Source organism: Megalops cyprinoides, chromosome 24 (genome assembly GCF_013368585.1).
Source record: "Megalops cyprinoides isolate fMegCyp1 chromosome 24, fMegCyp1.pri, whole genome shotgun sequence".
NCBI lineage: Eukaryota > Metazoa > Chordata > Actinopteri > Elopiformes > Megalopidae > Megalops > Megalops cyprinoides.
The window spans coordinates 2,993,350-3,013,014 of NC_050606.1; the positions used below are offsets into that span (position 1 = coordinate 2,993,350).

The window sequence follows — 19,665 nt, forward strand, 5'->3', positions numbered from 1 at the left end:
TCCACCAGAAACGATTCATCTCCAGCCTTTTGGCGTGATCAATGGTTTGGAGTCCAATCAATTGCTGACGAGTGGGGTTGTTTCTTTGTTTTGTTTTGTTTTATATTGTTTTGTGGTCTTCCATTTTCAGACGCTTTGGTCATTTCTTCTTCTCGTCTTGGGGCCCCAATGACACAATAACTTCTCTCCCCTCTCATTCATTTTCCTGTTTTGATTTATGGAGTGGGGGGAATTGTAGCATAGTGATTAAGGAACAGGATTTGTGAAAATTTGCTGGTTCGATTCCCCACTGGGGCACTGCTGCTGTACGCTTGGGCAAGGCACTTAACCCACAATTGCCTCAGTAAAATATCCAGCTGTATAAATGGATAACATTGTAAGTCGCTCTGGATAAGAGCGTCTACTAAATGCTAATAATGTGTAACGTAACACAATGTAACATAATGGGAAGCTTACCCGATTCGCTGAGACACCTGCTCCCTGACACACAGACGACCTGATTGGTTGAGGAGCTTACTTCCTGGTAATGTTACGACCCGGCTGGTTGAGGAGCAAGCTGCCTGGCACTCACCTCAGATAGATAGATAGATAGATAGATATGTATGTATACATGTATAAAGTTCAGAGGTATTTCTGTAGCATTTGTAAAACCCAGAGATGAGAATCACAAGATCAACAAGATCAAGCTATGGGGCCACAAGATCAACCCAAGCTATACCATTAACTGAATATTAACTTAGTTTATATGGAACTGCCATATTCATAAAATACTATATTTCCTCGCCCATAATATATGGCTTCAGTCCGTGTGAATTTTCAGTAAAATCTGTTTTCTCAAGCAGCAGATGTTCGCAATAAGGGCGTCTGGTTGCCTGGCCATCAAATCTCTGAAACACCTCGGGATAACGCACTGGGACAAAGCGTACGCACAGGAATTATGGTAGAGGGTTGCCCGTCATTTATCATGACATCAGCATGGCGCCGGCGTTATTAATGAGGTCTTAAGGTCCTGGCGTTTATTTATAATTAATCCACTGTTTTGCCTTAAATACCGTACATGTAGCTTTTTATGGATTTCAGACTCTTGTCTCCGGTTTTCCCCGCCTCGTTTTACGGTGAGTCGACGGGCGGAGAGGAGTAGCTGCGTGCGCCTTGGATCGGCATTACTAAAAGGCTACGGTACCGGCATGGAGATGCTGGGCACCGTGCACCAGCGGGTGAAAACGTCCGGCGAGGTCTTCAGACGTGTTCTTCACTCCATCTCCAACCCCAGTGATCTGGACTTTGATTAACTTATCCAGTTGTGGAGGGTTCATTTCTTTTCATAACCGACCATTAACTAGCAACGGATTACGACAGCTGTGCAATGTGCACTCACGTTGTAAGATTCAAACTTTTGATATAGTGGACCGTTGAGAGGTGTACCGCCTACTTTTAAACGGAACATCGTATGCGGCCTCGTTTTCGCTGTGTGTATGCTTTGATCATTTTTGTACGATAATCACTATTAGGAATATTATGAACAGATAAAGTGCATATTATGGTCTGGCACAAGGCAGGCACTAATTTTTGCAGCACTGCTTCAAAAGAAAGTTAAATTCATAACTGCGACATGAGACGCTGAATCAGACAATATTTTACTTTCATAACCTTAGCTAAGCAATAAATTACTTAGCTAATTCCGTCACAATTATTGACAGCATAAAGCCATAATAATGATCGTTCCGTTACCCTGGGGGTTCATTTTCAAAGACCTGCAAACCACTAGCACAATTCGTTTCATTTTTTTTTTCAGAAATGAAGTTCCCAGGGTGCACGTTTAAATTCAGTGTGAATGGCAAATTAATGTCATGAATCCGTAACTCTCGCCTAAATTATTGCATGGTATTGAATGGCGACATAGGATTTTACGAGCAATCTCTACTTTCAACGTAAAAAACCTGCAACGTGTCATTTCACTAAAGTTTGGCGTGTTTGGCGCGTTGGTGTGTTGTGTGACAGTCACGAAGGCTCCTCTCCTCGACGAAGTAGTTGTGGTGGTGATTAACAAAAATGAAAATGGTGTCTTGAACAAACTATCACGGACACTCTATTACTAATGCTTAAATATATAAAACAATCTGAAATGCCGAGTTATTCAATCACGTGGGAATCGTGATTGTTGTCCCCGTCCTTTCGCCCCTTTATCAGATGCAACACGACTACTGATTGACGGGGCGAGATGCCAAGATAGCGGTCGAGTGGCAGTGCTAACATTTACATCTTTCATAAGACGGCGCCCTCTCTCTTCCCCCATCTCTCTCTCTCCCTCTCTCGTTCTCTCTCTCTCTCTCTCTCTCTCTCTTTCTCCCCTTAGTGCGCACAGACACTGTTCGCTCTCTACATTTCAAGGACATTTCCAGTGGCAGGCAAACTTGTGCGCGTCTCTCTGTACCCTTGCCTAACCTAGCGTGGTCGCGGTTCGCTGCAAAGAAGACTCCGTGTTGAATCCGTCAGAAGTCTCGTTGTGATGTTGAAAATCTCGAAAAAAATGTTGAAGCCGGTATATTTTAAACCTTAAAGAGGAGGAGAGGTGTGCGCGATACGACGAAACAGGCTGAACTTTCAGAGTCGTTAGAGTTGAATGAGCACGCATCAGCACAAACAAGTGAGGGAAAGAAAAAAAAAACTTGAGGGGCTCTGCCCGGAAAGTTAATTAACATTACAACACAGAATAGACCCTGTTTCTTGGCTTAAAGGATCCCACATCAACCAGCAAAATTTCGTCCAAAAGTAGACAAGAGGATCGCCCTGCGCTGACAAGACTAGTCGGCAGGAAGCGACTGTTAGCAGCCGGGGTTCTAGGAGTCGTCATGGTCTTAGTCTTGGTGATTCTGATCCCGGTTTTAGTCAACTCCGCCGGGACGTCCGCTCGCTATGAAATGCTCGGCACCTGCCGGATGGTCTGTGATCCCTATGGGACTAAATCTCCAGCCACCGCCACGGCAGATACCGTCAGAGATAACCGCCTCGTCCAGTCTCTGCCCACCTTCATCCAAGGTCCGAAAGGAGAGCCGGGACGCTCGGGAAAGGCTGGCCCCCGGGGGCCTCCAGGGGAACCAGGACCACCTGGTCCTACGGGCCCGCCAGGACCGCAAGGAGAACCCGGGCGGCCCGGATTACCTGGACCACCGGGGGCGAACGGCGCTACGGGGGCAATCAGCGCGGCTACCTACAGCACAGTTCCCAAAATAGCGTTCTACGCTGGCCTTAAGAAACAGCACGAGGGTTACGAGGTGCTGAAATTCGATGACGTGGTCACAAACCTGGGCAACCACTACGACCCCACCACAGGGAAATTCACCTGCTCCATCCCAGGGATATACTTCTTCATCTACCACGTCCTGATGCGAGGAGGGGACGGGACTAGCATGTGGGCCGATCTTTGTAAAAACAACCAGGTAAGAGCGTCTGCTGAATGACTACATGTAAGCGTAACAGGTCAGGAAAAGGCATGATATAAACACAAAATGCGCCGTTAATTCAAATAACTTCCCAGGCTGCTTCAAATATATTGATACATATCAATATATAAAAATGAGTCACGAGCAAGAGTTGAAAAGAAATGGTATGATAAGACGCAGAATGTCACGTAGCCTATCACATCATATAAACCTGATTTTCCTTTTTCATGTGATAAAATGAAGAGAGAGCGGTAGGCGCCCTTAAAGTTTTTAAGCCATGAATTGTTTTTAACCTCTGGTACACATTTGCTCGCTTGTCTGAGGCGATAGCGCTATCAGCGGAATCACATGAAATATGCCCCCGTGAGGATAATAATTTAAAACAAAGCATATTGCAAAGGAAAATAACCCTCTCGTACGGCCGGAGCGAAGCGAAGCGCTGAAGCGAATAGACGGAGAGCCTATCTGTTACGCCTATCTGGCGTATAAGTCGCTTTCGAAGCGCTCCGGACGCGCAGAACGCTGAAATGGATTCTCAAGCACTGTTATCAAAACCCTCAACGTATCATTTCAGAAGGCTCGTGTCTGGCCGCTGTCATATCTGCGCGCTGGAGATCACTGAGACGAGCCTTCAGAGCTGCAACCTAAACCTCAGCAGCTGCGTCTCCAGACTCGCCGAAGTGCGTGAACCATTCAACACGTTTCCAACCGAGTCTGCGAACTTGCAATGACCACCTAAAATAAGCTGTGATGTCCGAGATCGCAAATTTAGCTTTTGATGGTCTGAAATAATGGAAGTGACGATAACGACGTCAGAATGAAACTATCCAATACTTGGAAAATGCTTCAAATTTAAAATCATTGTTATATTTGTAAAAAGGTAGCAGATTACTATAGTTCCGCACTAGAAGCCTTTTACAACGTTATGTAATTTAAATTCGGTACAAAGTTTTAAAACCTTACCCTCAGATATCTTGTCTGCTCGTCACTTGTAGGCTGTTATGAATATAGTTAGACATCAAGAAACATAAAACTGAAGTTTCACAGAAAATGCGTTCATAACTTCAGTGCAGTGATGACTAATACAACAGCTTATTCAAAATAAAAGTTTCGGTCAATTTTGTTTTATCATTAATTCTAAACATTGCAACGGAAACTGAATGTTCTTGTGTTTTTATTCTTGGATGTTCAAATTCCATTAGTATTGTAGCTACCTACTGAAGGAAATTCATAGATTTCGTATAATTAACATCAATGAATACCAATTTTATTAACCGCTCATTGAATCATTTTTGGTATTTTGATATTCAACTAATTTTCGAAATAAATAATAAAAAAACTTATATAATATATTTGGTTTTCCCCTGGGAACGTTTTATGTATTTATATGATTCGTTCATGGATTAACGTGTGAACAAAGCCTATTTTCACAATTTTACAACACAGCTAAATAAAGTAAGAAAACATTCGATACTGTATTCATTAGCTAAAGGCCTTCTGTTTTAAACTTTTTGAATGTTAGATAATAATGAGCTATAGCTGAAGGGAAAATACCGTGAAATACTATAAAGCGTTATACAATGATACAACATATTCTTAAAACGTCACAATCAGGTGGACGTCACTTGTAAATATTGAGTGTTGAACGTTTCGGAGGCTTTAAAATCAAAGCATTGCTATTACGTTCATTATTTTTATTTATTAGTCTTTTTTGCAAGGGCTTCAAATCATAATTATTGCGAGGGTTCATCCGTCAAACACGCGAAATACCCTCGCACATCACTATCGAAAGTCCATACCTAACAGTCCTGGCGATCGAAATTATCGAAGTTAGAGGGATTTACTGTGTTGGCACATGAGGGACCGTTAGATCCATTTCGCCCCCGGCAAATCAGTAAAAAAGCACACACAATGATTGATGTGGTCTCAGGTATGTACATGATTACACAGGTACAAGGTACCTTGTTGATATCTTGGTGAATATACGTTCAAACGACAGAGAACCGTCCGCGGAGACTGGCCGTTGACAGGGAATGGAGCCGTCCATGGTGCTGAAAAGATCATTTCTCCCCTTACTGCGCGATCAATTGAGCACCACAGGAAAATGATGCTATCGGCTTTGTCCGTACATTACTATTAACGGCATACTCGTCGACTCTTCAGCATCCCTCGGCATCCGCTCTTGGGGTATTTGGTGGCATGGAACCATCCCTTGAATCTCCCAAAACTCAAACTTTTATCATACAACATGATGGCAGTTTGGACAGCCACACTTCATCCTGCACGTATACTTATATTTCTTCAGCAGACCGCTTCTCTGCAGTAAATTACATATCCACATATTTTTATTCGTAAAGATGAATACTTGTTTAACTAACTCAGGTTAAGTGCCTTGCTCGAGGGTGCAACAGCGGTGACCCGTTAGGGACTTGAACCTGTGACCTTTGTGTTCTGAGCCCTGTCCCTTAATCACCACGAAACCCTGACTCATTCTGTTACACCTCCCCCCCAGGTTCGGGCCAGCGCCATCGCTCAGGACGCGGATCAGAACTACGACTACGCCAGCAACAGCGTGGTTCTACACCTGGAGCCCGGGGACGAGATCTACATCAAACTGGACGGGGGCAAGGCCCACGGCGGGAACAATAACAAGTATAGCACCTTCTCCGGGTTCATCATTTACGCCGATTAGCGGGGGTTCCCCCTCTTCCCCCTCCCCTCACCCATCCCGCCCCCCCTGTCCCACCGAGCTTGAGCCCATTCTCTCCCCCCCCCCCCTCCAATGGTTTTCCGTGCCTGTTTGACCCCCGTGGGAGGGGGGCACAATCTCCACAGCTCTGTCCCCATTCCCTGTGAAGCACTCGTTGGTGGAGAACCACAGACAACATGAGTTAGCCTCTAATTGAACACGCCGAAACCGCGGGTCCAGGCTGCCCCCCACCCTGGGCATCTGTGCGCTCCCTGTAACAAAAAAAAAAAAAGAAGATTTAAATGACTAAAAAAAAAAACAAGAAATCATGAAGAAAAAATACTACAAATACTAACATTGTGTCAAACGCATTGACGTTCTACCACCAAAGCTGTTATCCATGTGTATCTACAAAAACGTGTTTGTGGGAGACAGAGGGGTCCTGCAAGAGACTTTTTATAACATTCCGAATCTGAGATCTGTGCAATAACAGTTATGGTGATAATAACCATGATATCTCCAATGTCAAGCATCCCCACCCCTCGCTCCTCTCGCCTCCTGCCCCACCCGACAGCTCTGCCTCCACTCCTGTGCTGGACACTCCCTTCATGCCCCGCCCGACCAACTGCTGTCATTCGGCTGTTGCCGAGCGGAGTCAAAGAGGAGACCGTGACAAAAAAGAACACCGTATTACAAATACTCCAGCTGTTGTAATGACTCACCCACTGTAAGGTCCTTTTGTTCTCTGATGTGGCCTGCGACAGCTCAGTCTCAAAGGGAGGTCTCTGAGAGGGGCTGTCAGCAAGTTAGAGCTCTCGCACGCAGAAGAGGGGTCAGTTTAAGCGACCCCGCTCCCCCCACCCGCCTCTTAGCCAAAACGCCATCCCACCAAGCTAACTTTCTCACTTAGTCAGTCCCCAGACCTGCCAAATGCATGCCTGACACACCGAGGGCCGGCTGAGCCTTCTTATATTTCAGGGCATTTGCCATTTTGCAGCATGAAAATCTGTTCATAGATGCGATCGCCAGTGAGACATTTTAGGGGGCAGAGTGTTGCAGACGCTATTAGTGTCTAGAGATGACAACCAAACCCTGGCAGTAGAACGGCTTGACAATCTGCGGAGGTCTGCCATGTTACCATAACAAAACACAGACCTTCAAAGTTTGTCTTGGAATAAGCGAAATTGTTTTTGACACCACCCCCCCCCCCCAATTCATAAATGAACAGGAGTACAGTGGGCTCCCTCTCATAGTTCAGCTTCACTCAATTTAGCCTTCCGCGCACATGTGACTCTTAAATTAGCACGGAGACCGGCATGACGAGGCGGGCTGTTTCGGCTCCTGGTGAGAGCCGGTCATCATGCTGCCGACTCTCGTAAAGTGTCGTTGCCTTTATCCTCTAAAAAAAGCTACAGTGCTAGTATGGCACTGGCTCGAACTTGAGAGTGAAAGCCGATTCAATTTTAAGAGAGTCAGAGAGTACGGAGACGTCAGCCTTTTTCAGTGATCTTTTAATTAACGTTGTTCCACCATATGCTAACGTGGGAAAACAAGTCCCCTACTAAATCAGAAATGGTGGTGTTCGCAGCTTTCTCCACATCAGAGGAGGAGATGACAGATGGACAGACCTCCAATGCGTATGTTATCACAGAACAGTTGGGCCGATCGAATGTATTTTTTTATTATCAGTATTATTATTGTTTCCCCCAGAATGCACATCCCGTGTACAGTGTTATACTATCTACATTAAATGGATCCATTTACTCTGAAGGATGTTTTATTTTCATATCATGTTTGTTTCTGATTCATAAAATACCAACACGCATATCGACAGCAGATTAAACAGTCGCCCGGGTGAGTAGTTTGACTCACGGTTCTTTTGATCGCGGCTTGTTTCCGATCCTGCTCCTCCTTTGGTGTTCACAGCGTGGTGCACGGCTGGGAGGTGTGGCACTGCGCACAGCGCTCAGGCCGTTATGCCGTAGTGTCTTTCCCTTTGGTCAGTTCTGAAACAGTGAGGGAAGGCTGCTGTCTCGAGGATCTCTGTGGGGGGGGGGGTCCTAGAGTTTGGGCCGGGCTTGACTCTCGATTTCAGGGGCAGGCTTACAGATCTCCCCAGCCACATGGTCTGATCAGGGTCAGAACCCTGCAGGTTCTGACTGCGTCCCTCTGGACATTGGTTCCTGTGGCCATCAGTGCCTGCTGTTACTCCAGGTCAGGGGTTCAATTCCCGAACTCCAGAGCCAAACCAAAAGCTTTAAATAAAACGGCATCCTGAAATGTAAGAGTTGAACTGAGGTTGCAGTAGTGTGCCACTGTGCCCTGAGGGTGCAGGTGTAGAGCAGGCGTTTTACACATTTTACAAAGCTTTTGTACCCTTGTGCATAGTACTTCACCCACATAGTGTCACTAAATAACCAGCTGTATGACTGTACAAACTGTAGGCCATGTCGCTCTGGATAAATGTGAATGCAATGTAGTGTAGACACTGTGATAGGCTGCCCTGCTAAGGCAGAGCACCCCCTTCTGGCCGCCGTGGGGAGTGCTACAGTCACTGCTGTGAGTGGATCGGGCTTTGTCTCATTCTTACCTGTATGTGACTGCAGTTAGAGGGGGATCCTCCACAGGCATCCCACGTTGCACTGCAACTTCCTTTTGTCACACCAGCATCACAGATCGACTTCTTTCTCTGATTTTTCCCTCATTAGGGCTCTCACCCTTTACCCCATTTCCACGTTAGACCTCACGGTGCGCTCAGTATCTCAGCGGACCTGAGGGGAGCTGGACTTAGTAGGAAGTGATGTTTGGCTGGTGTTAAAAACACTGTGGATTTTAACAAACCAAAACCAGATACCTGAAAATGACCTAGAAACAGTTCTACACAGTTTTGCACTCGAGTTGAACGGCTTTACACTGAAGCAACTCCAGGGTGGTTTGAATGTGGCTGGTTTACTATGTTTTAGGGTTTGTCTGTGCAGCCAAAATTTCTTCTTTATGTTCAGTTGAGCTGCGTTGCTGGGCTCCTTATCAAGACATAGCAAGATCTCATGCAAGGACGCTACAAACATCAATTTAAAATCCTGCTTGCTGCTCTCTCTGTCCTTGTAGTCCTGCGAGTACAAGGACACCTCCTTTGTTGGCTCTGCGGTGCTTTGTTCACAAACTGTAATCACTGCAGTTTCATTTCATTTGGTCCCTTTGTAATTCTCTGCATTTGCATTTTTTTTTCCATGAACAGAAAGATGGGGCAATCAGTGTTAAATCAAGGCAAGATGCTGCTCTCTACATTTGAAATGCAAAATCAGTCTGCCCCCCCCCCCCCAATGCGAAAGAAACATTTTACCCCATCCTAGAAAAAGCAGGACATCCAGCCATCTACCGCCCTGACACTGCCAACATCACTGCCACTCTAAGCAAATGTTTCTCTCTCCCACTTTCCTGCCTGTTTTTGGGGCTAACACAAGTTTCTCCTATGCCCAAATGTGACCTTTCCTTAGTGCAGTTCATGTCAAGGGCTGCAGTGTGTTGTAGTGGTAAGGAGCAGGGCTCGTAACCGAAAGGTTACCGGTTTGATTCACCGCTGGGGCACTGTAGCTGTACCCTTGGGCAAGGTACTTACCCCACAGTTGCCTCAGTAAATATCCAGCTGTACAAATGGGTGACATCTAAAAACTGTAACCCCTGTAAGACTCTATGGGTACGAGCGTCTGCTAAATGACAATATTATTGTAAGATCTGCCGCACACTGACTAACAGGCAACCACCCCTTTCTGTCCATCAGAGCCATGATGGCAGGCCGGCCTGCCAGCTGAGACGATCACAGGCCACACCCGCTGTAGAGGCTCAGCGGAAAACCATCTTTATTGCTCCAAAATAACTTCACAGGAAGAGCGATCACACTCCCGGTTCCCGGCCCAGATACTCAGATTTAGGCAACGTGGTGTCAGCACCATTAACAGGCCCGTTCTCCCCCGCAGCAGGAACTCATCCACAGCCTATCAACACCCCTCGTAATGGCAGCTAATGAAACACTGCAGACCAAGGGCAACGCGCCCTGTCCAGATGTACTCTTTATTCATCCCCACCCCCCCCTTTTTTTCTTTCCTCTTCGGGCTTATAATATAACGGTTACTCACTGCCTGCTCCCACTGATGTCATTCATCACATGGGAAGTCACTCCGTGACGCCACCTGTTCTGAAACGCCGGCTCCTGTGTCCTTCAGCGCAATCTGCCCGCCGCCGCCGCGTACGCGTTCGGTAATTAGGCTCTCTCTCTGCACCATCAGGAGGATAACTCACGGGGGCCCTTTCAGTCTTAACACAAGCCCACATTAGCATACTGAGGGTTTGGCGGTGCCGGGGTTACGCGGCGCTTTTTTCCCCCGCAAACAACGCTGCAAGATCTCCAACGAGATCGAGACTTCTGTCGACGGAATATCAAGCCTTTGGCTCTGGAATATTAATTGGCGGATTTGGCATATTGCAGCTGGTTGACACAATTATTTTACAAAGTGTCATTTTTATTTTTATTTTTTTTTTTTAGCACCATGAGTTTAATAGCACAGTTTGTCTTCACAGATCTGCGGTATAAAAACATTGCTTACAGCTTGATGAATCTGATCTAGTCATCAAACTCATGTTCAGTGCTCACTGATTCACTGTTCTGTTGTATTATACAATCAAGTAATACAGATAGAAATCTTGTTATCCAGTCTGTTAATGTGACCTGGTCATTAAACTGAATGATTGCAAAGAGAGAAGAAAGTATTCGCAAATATTAACTCCAGCACCTATTGAGGCTTTGATTCACTTTGGCTTGATTTCCCTACTGCCAAGTAAAAGGAATGCATAGTGACCATAACCATTCCTACACCATTGCTGGGGTGTTTCAGCATTGCCATCACACATTGCCACAATGTTACAGCAATGTTGTGAGAACGTTACAGGTAGCTGGTTTTAACCATCTCAATGCCAGTGTTGATTGTTGTGTAACTGATCAATAATAATGCTTTGAATCACTTTTTTTGTGTTAATTAACAACAGAAGGTTTTTCATCAACATCAGCGCAGTGATTTAGAGAAGGCTTTTTAAAGCCTGGCACAGATGAGATTCACTGAGGGGGAAGGAAAAGAGAGGTGAAATGAAATGGTAGAGACAGTTCCCGCTTTGCCCCGGCGAGCGACGCTTCATTTGAAGGTCAGCCAGCGTTTGGGGTTCTCGATCAGGATCTTGTCCACCTGGTTCTGGCTGATGCCTCTGGTCAGCATCTTGGGGACGATGTTGTTGAGTATGTGAGAGTAGCCGTGTCCGCCGTACTTGGTCAGACGGTTCTTGGTGTGAACGTCGTGGGCGATGACAATCTTGTCCTCGTAGCCCTCTGCCACAAGGAAGGCTAGGCTGGGAATACACACACACGCACGCACGCACACACACACACACACACACACACACACACACACACACACACACACGCGCGCACGCACACACACATGCACACACGCACACACACACATGCACACACGCACACGCACACACACACACACACACGCACACGCACACACAAGGACAAACATGTAAACAACAAAAATAAAAGAAATTAAATCTACATATGTGTGTGATCCCCATACTGCAGCTTATGAGAAGAAGGTATGCATGTGTATGTGGTGGGTATATAAATGCCCCTTAACTGTGTGTGTGTGCGTGCGTGCATTGAAATTGATAATTAAACTGAATTGAGTTAAAATTGAACAGCATAGTAACCTGGCATTACTCCAGTATAAAAATGACTTATTTACTCATCAGCTACTCCATTTATTTTGCCTTACCTGGATTCAATTTCATTCCATCTGACGCAAACATGAATTTATTTTATTATTATTATTAACTTCCACCCCTGCTTAGCAACCAGTTAGGGTCCCTAAAACCCCCTCTAAAAATGGGGGCCATCCTCAGTCTGACAGCAGAGTAGAGTGGTAGTGTAGAGCAAGCCTCACAGTACCCAGGTTAGCAGCCCCATTCCCAGGCAGGGCACTGTAACTGAACCCTTGAGTAAAGTGCTGAACCTGATTCAGGCTCTGAAAGCATCCAGATCCAATACGCCAGAGTGAGTATAAATAACCCCTGCGAATTTAAGGGGATGGGCGAATTGCCCCACGTTATTTTGCTTTCAGCTGTTTCCTCGAAACAGCACAGCCAGCCATGAGAGATGGTTTTTACTGTGTCCCCAGAGAGAGGGGGGCAGAGGAAGAGAGAGCGAGAAAGAAGGGGGGAGAGAGAGGGAGGGGGCATGGCACAACAGTTTCTGGGAGTTTTACCAACGTTTTGTGCAGAAAGCACCGGAGCTCCGTGTGAGCTGCAGCTCGAAGACGCAGCTGAGCGGTCCACACTGCGGCACGGAACGCAATACCCTGCAGCTGCACACGGCGCAATGCAACGGGTCTCACTACACCCACGGCACACGCTTCCATTGGGTGGCGTAGCCCTTTCATACCAGTTGGACTGGGGATCCGCTCCAGCTGCGAGTCTTTTTGCTGAGTCTGAGGGCAAGCCTGTGACCGGTGACACTTTGTGGCCTCTGCTGAGCTACGGCTGGAGTCGTTCAAGGCGTTACGGCTCTTGAATTAACGGTCACTTTAGCACCCACCCCTCTCGTCGGTCCACGTCTTCAGTCCAAGGGAGCGGTAGCGTGTAATGACATCAAGCAATGATGCCAAATGCTCAGACACTGTGGTTACGGCGGTTGTCTGAACTCGAAGGTACTGTATTTTTGACTTTCTTCTTGAGCTCGGCTGTAGAAGGCCAATGCCATGCCAACAACTTGTGCAATCAATGGCAAAGTAAAAGTATAATCCATAACACCACGTAATAATACATGGTGTCAGTGATACGCACAATATGAACTCCCAGCTCAATTAACTTTCACTCCGGTCAAGGTGTGGATGCCGCTCACAGCGGCCAAACTATCACCCTGACGGATCTGGACCAGCATTAAAGAGCCCAGAACAAGAGATTTACAGCCACTGGCGGAGTTACCAATGTATAAATAAATCCAAACATGACAGTGAGCGGTCACCCGTGGATGTCCTAATTTCACGCGCGTATCACGCACAGCTGAGAAAGCGCCCGGAAAAAAAAAAGCCCGGTCCCCAAAAAGCACCGTAACCTGCTTTTGATACCCACCACAACAAAAAAAAGCACACATCATTATCCAGATGCTCCCTTGCCTTATACAGAACACATGTGCTCTCTAAGTCCTGCTGTACTTTCTCATGCATGTAACATTACAGCTCAATCTCAGACCAGCGCGACACAGAGCAAAAAAAAAAAAAAAGAAATAAATTCCGAGGGAAAACACTGAGTATGATTTATCTAGCACAGACGGAGCTGGTAGAAATAACAATTGGATTCTGGGTCAGGGATTGGAGAGGTGGAAACGGACCGACAGTGTGGTTATTTCTGAGTGCTAGCACACGCGGGTGCATTTATAATGTTGACGGCTTCCTCTGTTTATTTATCAAAACCGAGCAGGCGGACAGGAAACTGTCAATAGGCAAGGGGGGGTGGGGAGATGGAGGGGGGGGGGGGGGGATAAGGAATGTGTTAGAAATATGATCTGAAATGCAGTGGCCGGGATTATACGTCAAACACTAACACATCCACCTGTCTGGTTACAGTAACCTGAATAGTGTTGCTCAGGGTTGTTAATTGCTTTAAGGGGGGCTACAAGCACTACACTTAAAAATATAAATATATGAAATGCAAAGAGCATTTTTTTTTACTCTGTGTTAATAGGTGGATCAAAGGTGTCACCTGTAGCAAAACGGACAGCCTGAATGGGACCATGGAGCAGAGATTACAACCAGTCGGTCACAGGGTTGAACTCCAAGGGCTCTTTTGCACCTACTCTTAAACCTTAGTGAAACTGAACAGCTGCCCCGTTTCAAGTGAATATGAATGGTTTCCTGATCAAGCATTTCTCCACTTGGGCTTTTGGACTACCCCTGTTTATACTAGTTTGAATTCCATTCCATTCCATTACATTATTGTCATTTAACAGATGTTCTTATCCAGAGTGACTTACCCAGGTTACAATTTTATCCATTTACACAGATTTACTGATGCAATTGCGGGTTAAGTATCTCGCCCAAGGGTACAACAGCAGTGCCCCAGTGGGGATTTAAACCGGCAACCTTTTGGTTACGAGCCCTGCGCCTTACCACACTGCTGCCCACGTGAACTTCACTAAGAGAGGTTAACTGCATGCTGATCGGGAGTTGACATCATGCAATGTTTTTCTGCTGTCAGACTTTTAAAAGTCCCAGGGGAGGCAGTAAGTGTATAGCATATATATATGTATATGCATATATAACTGCATACGACTTCCTGGGTGAAACAGGAAGCAGGCACTCACTTCATGACTCTCTGGTAGTCGCTGGGCATGTCCACTTCCGGGTTATAGGGGTAGTTCAGCAACTCTGTTCCGAAGAGGTCATACTCCAGGTAGCTGCCCAACTTCGCAAACTCCAGCAGCTCCCCATGGTCAAATATCGTCCTGAAGACAAAGCACAAAAACCAGGAGACGGATTTACCCAAGTGTTCGGCTTGAATTCAGCGCATTTTTGTGGGTGGGGTGGTCTTGTCCGGTTGGGTCTATTTGTGGGGCAACCGATCATGACCGCAGCAGGACCACAATAATGACCTCCGACCAGGTGCACAGATAAACAACACCGGCATTCCAGAATACACCAGTGTTATTGTAACATGGGAAAAAAACACACACACACAGGGCGCATAGAAAGGAGATTAATCAGACCGTACTAATCGATCGCAGGGAGTCTGTGCATCGGGGGGGGGGGTTAGAAAAGGGGGGGGGGGGGTTTGAGTGTCTCATCAAGGTACCCACACAGAATTAATACCCCAAGAGGGATGAGTCACAGGTCTGTGTGTATGTGGCGTGTCAGAGACTCAGGGTCTATCACATGTGCAGGCTCGCATTGCCTTCTGACTAATCACACAAACAATGTAATAAAAATCACAAAAGGAAGGGGTGTTGCATACAAAGTGACTATAGTGAGTGAGTGAGTGCTATACTCAGTGTTATACTCGTTTAGTGAATTTGTATAAACCTGGGAGTGTGTATAGGGCTGGCAGTGCGATGCTGAGGCCTCACCTGTCCAGGTGAGACATGACGGTTTTGTTGATGTCTCCCCCGGCCTCCTGTAAGATCCGGACCACGGCACCGGGCGCGGCCGGGTTCCGGCCAGGGTGGATGATGACGGGGCAGCCCAGCTGGGTCTGGGCGTGGGCGGTGGCCCGCAGGACCTTGGTCTCGCTTTCCGTGATTGGCCAGGACGTGCCGATCTCCCCGATGACGCCGCACTTGATGTCCGTGCCGTCGGCGCCGTGGAGAACCTCGCTGACGATGATGTCTGTGAGCTGGGGGCACACAGGAGACTAAATGAGACTAAATGAGACAAAATGCCCCACCCACAGACAGGGTCCAGGAGGGGGGTACAGCCTGGGTCTTTAGCCCTGTTAGAACCCTTATGGCCTGGGTGCAAAAGTCAAAGGTTTAATCCCAAAACAGACCGCACTGGCCACGGTGCGGCTGTGTTTATTTGTGCTGCGAGACTCTTACAGATTCACAAACTGCAACCCAGTCTGCTACAGGAAGTGATGTCACCGCAAAGCCCCTCCTACAGCTACAAAATCTTATTTTTAGAATTGATTTCATTTAATCTTTATCTAACCAGGTCGTCCCACTGAAATAAAGATCTCATTCTCAAGAGAGACCTGCTGGCATGAAACTCGCAATACAAAAGCACAAAGATTACAAGTCAGTAAAATCACAAGTCATGCAAACACATCCTCACACGGTAAAATTCACTCTATCCCATACTTAACACATTCATTACACTCTTATCTGTCTGACTCATGGAATGACCAATGGACCAAACACAACATGTGAGAAGACACAGATTCAAGGCTGGAGAGAAAATCTCCAGAGTACATCTCCCAAACATGCTGGGAGGAAGGATAACTGACAGACAGTGCTAGATCCACACAACCTAATGGAAACCTCACAATAAACCTACACTAATTCCCTTTCTATTAGGAAAGCAAAAAAAAAAAAAAAACAAAACCCTAAAGCGTCGACCTGCTCACTGTACCTTCTCCACAGTCATCTTCCGCATCTCATCGGAGTGCGTGACGTCCACGTAGTACCCCGCGCCGGCCACGATGTGGACGCCTGTCTCCCTGGCCAGGCGCTGGAGGGTGCTGACATCGCGGCTGATGCCGGTGGTGGTGTTCTCCACGATGGTGCCCCCTCCTGCCCGGCGGTAGGCCAGCAGCTCCTCCCTGACCGCCTCGGTCTCCTGGTACAGGAGCAGGTTCTCGCGGCTGCTGTAGGGGTTCTGCTTCAGCCAGAACAGGTTCTTCATCTCGATGGGGGCCTCGGCCACGCCCTCGTCGCCCGGCACGGGCGGGAAGTAGCAACACTCGAAGGTCATGGTCAGGTGCTCATGGGTCATGGTGCGGCCCAGCTGGCCCGGGTCCACCAGGCCCAGCACTGTCTGTACCTTACCACTCAGCGCCGACATCACCTCTGAAGTCCCGAGAAAGCGCCTGGGGACAATCAGAAAGAACGGCAAATCTTGCTGAAAGCTGCATGTTACCCATAGGGCAACGTAGCCACAGATAGTAATCACCGCCCTCCACATTTACAAACAGCTCTAGCTGCAGTTTATATATGGAAGCTAGAACATTACATTACAGCCATTACAGAAATTTGCTGACATCATTTGCAAGTATGCTGAGCACCCACTGTGGTGTGTTCACTTTAGTGCAGTTAAGTGTGCAGTAACAAAATAAAGACCGACTGAACTTGATACATGCTCTTCTTTACTACTGTTGCAGTAGTAACTGCCCTTGGCAACTGTGCATTTGCAAGCTCATTTACCGTAAAGCGGTGTACTTAGGCCACATGTGTACAATTGCACTTTTATTTACTGCGTTAGGACGCACACTTCGCATGTACGATTATGCATAACGGGAAACTGCCAAAAAAAAGTTTCGTAGCTGTATCTATTTCCTTTATTAAACAGTGACGACACAATTCTTATAATCAAAAGATGAAACGGTTACTTTCTCCTCACCGCGTGCGAAAACCTCTCAGTATTCCGTTTATAAAATATAACTGAGCGACCAGATTATTTTCTTGTTTGACAGATTAGTGAATTAAGGTGAATTAAACAAACAAACCACAAAAAAACTTTCCTGCGGTCACAACATCCGTCGGGAAGCTGAAGAAGACTAAAAACCGTATCACATTGCATGCTCACTTTGCGTCTATGACCCGACGGTCGCCGGTTACTACAGTCACTTTTTTATATTCAGCACCAAATTTTAGAATCAAAATTTATTCTAAATGGTTGGGTTTTGTTTTAAATTCACGCAAACCGGATTTTAGATCCATCGCCAGGGGCTTAAAATACTCTGAAACAGTTACAGCTCTACGGGGACGTCAACCTACGTTACGCTCAGCCAATGAGTTTACAGAAATAGCAATGCTTACAGTCCCTCCCCTCTGGATAAGAACATTGAACTTTCAAGCGCTGCCTTCTACTCTCTGTTCTCTCTTGCAGGTTTTGTTGTCTGAACAGCAATGTGTATGATAGCATGTACACATTAAATACCTGACGAGCCCGTATACGATTAAATATTAGACAGCTCATCGCTGTGTCAAAGTGCTTGCGGACGTTGTGGAAAATGCTGACCCATACGCACGCAAAGCGATTACTAGCTAGGAAATGTCACTTAAATTCGAAAACGAAAGACTGCAAATTATACAAATTATATCACAGTTTGAAGTTATTAAAAGAAAAAGAAAAGTATAAAACGTGTTCGTTTCTGGCAGAGTACGAGTTACCGAAGTCTTGGATCGTGCAAATTCAAACTGTTGCGATATATTTTAAGGGCTTGCACGCACGCTGGAAATGCACCGGCTCAAATGGAAAGTTTTAGCTACGAAGCTACAGGATTAAAATGACCATGCACAAAGTGCTGGTGGTAAGAATGCATGCATGTTGCTTCCCCACGGTGCAAACAGAACGGAGTTCTAGAACAGCGTCAAAAGAGCATTCTGCACTTCACGGAGCTTGCAGCGATTAGGATAATGAACGAATTCCATCACAAATAACTATGAATTTGCGCCAATCACTGATTCGTAAACTGATTGGTACCAAAAAAGACCGGAGACCTGAAAAGATATGTCCTTCCCGTCCGGGATTTGTGGCCGGCTGAAAGCCATGGCAGGCAAGTCACGCGAGTAGGCGACTTTAAGTATCGCGAGAATGCGCTTCGGTCCCGAGATGCAGCTGTAGAGAGCGAACTGTCACCGGATATACTGCCTGTCTGTTCGAAACTGCATTTTACTCACTTTCGCGTGTAGAGACACGTTGATGAATGGATTATTGTTCCTACCAACAAAAAGAGTGTCATACGGTTAATTGTGTGGGTATCAATCCGCTACAGCCTATGGTTATCTAGTGACCGCTCCCATCTTCGAAAAAAGTCGAATGTTACATTACGAACGCTGTTCATTAATTGGCAGGGAAACTTAAAATGCGTCCCTTGTTAGACATGATTTATAGTGGAACTGCTCTGACTGGTCAAGACCACGACCGCAGTGCACAATCTCAGATCGGAATCCGTGAGCCCAGAGCTGAATGCCGTCATTCCACATTGATGTATATGACCTTCCTAATAGCAATAATTTTAGTTATCATTACAATATTAATCACCTCACCACTGAATATTTTGATTCTAGCATCAGCACTAATCATAACACCCTTACAGAAATAATTTTTGGCTGCAACACCAAGCAGACTTGGACAAACAGACATACGATGTATGTACTCTAGTTTTGTACACTGCACTCCCGGATATTTGTGTAAACAATTTAAACATGCTTTCATCGTGTATATGTATTTTGTAACCTCTCATTAATCTAACCAAAATATGATTTGCCCTTATCTCTGGTCATGGATTTAAGAACGTTTGATTATTTCCTGATGGTAATAAAATATCATAGACATTACTTAAATTATGAGAAAATGTTTCACAAGATTAAAAACGCGTGCACTTTGCAGCTAGATTGAACATAGCCCCGTGGGCTTTTCTAAATTGGAACACCGCACACCTTCGACATGCAGTGCATTTATGGAGGGTAAGAAATGCAGCTCTGATTTCAATCTTGTAATCTTCATCAGTAAACATCAGTAAACAAATGTTTTAATCTCGGTGATGAGAATTTACATGGCCCCTTCCCCGCGCTGCGCGGTAGCCCCGGAGAGTCCATTACACAAAAGCTCCTCGCTGGAGAGACGTTGATTTGATCAGAAGTGACAAGTACCGTGGAACTATCCGGCCAGGGATGCGATTCACTTCTACGCTTATCAAATCTGCGGGAGAAAGAGGCTATTAACTCACAGCAAATTGTGCCAAGTAGCTTAAAGGCCCCTGTCTGTTTCA

General features: G+C 46.2%; 2 protein-coding genes across 2 annotated transcripts; one reads left to right on the forward strand and one right to left on the reverse strand.

The window, feature by feature from the left end:
• Positions 1-2,627: 2,627 nt before the first annotated feature.
• LOC118771288 (complement C1q-like protein 3) lies at positions 2,628-6,154 on the forward strand. Its single transcript, XM_036519237.1, has 2 exons — positions 2,628-3,440; positions 5,956-6,154. The coding sequence occupies exons 1-2, from the start codon at positions 2,853-2,855 to the stop codon at positions 6,133-6,135; spliced, it is 768 nt and encodes a 255-aa protein (XP_036375130.1). The 5' UTR covers positions 2,628-2,852; the 3' UTR covers positions 6,136-6,154.
• A 4,339-nt stretch (positions 6,155-10,493) lies between these two features.
• Positions 10,494-18,443, reverse strand: pter (phosphotriesterase related). Its single transcript, XM_036519293.1, has 5 exons — positions 18,392-18,443; positions 16,302-16,758; positions 15,302-15,567; positions 14,543-14,683; positions 10,494-11,529 (listed from the first exon to the last, which is right to left on the reverse strand). The coding sequence occupies exons 2-5, from the start codon at positions 16,731-16,733 to the stop codon at positions 11,319-11,321; spliced, it is 1,050 nt and encodes a 349-aa protein (XP_036375186.1). The 5' UTR covers positions 16,734-16,758; positions 18,392-18,443; the 3' UTR covers positions 10,494-11,318.
• Positions 18,444-19,665: the final 1,222 nt, after the last annotated feature.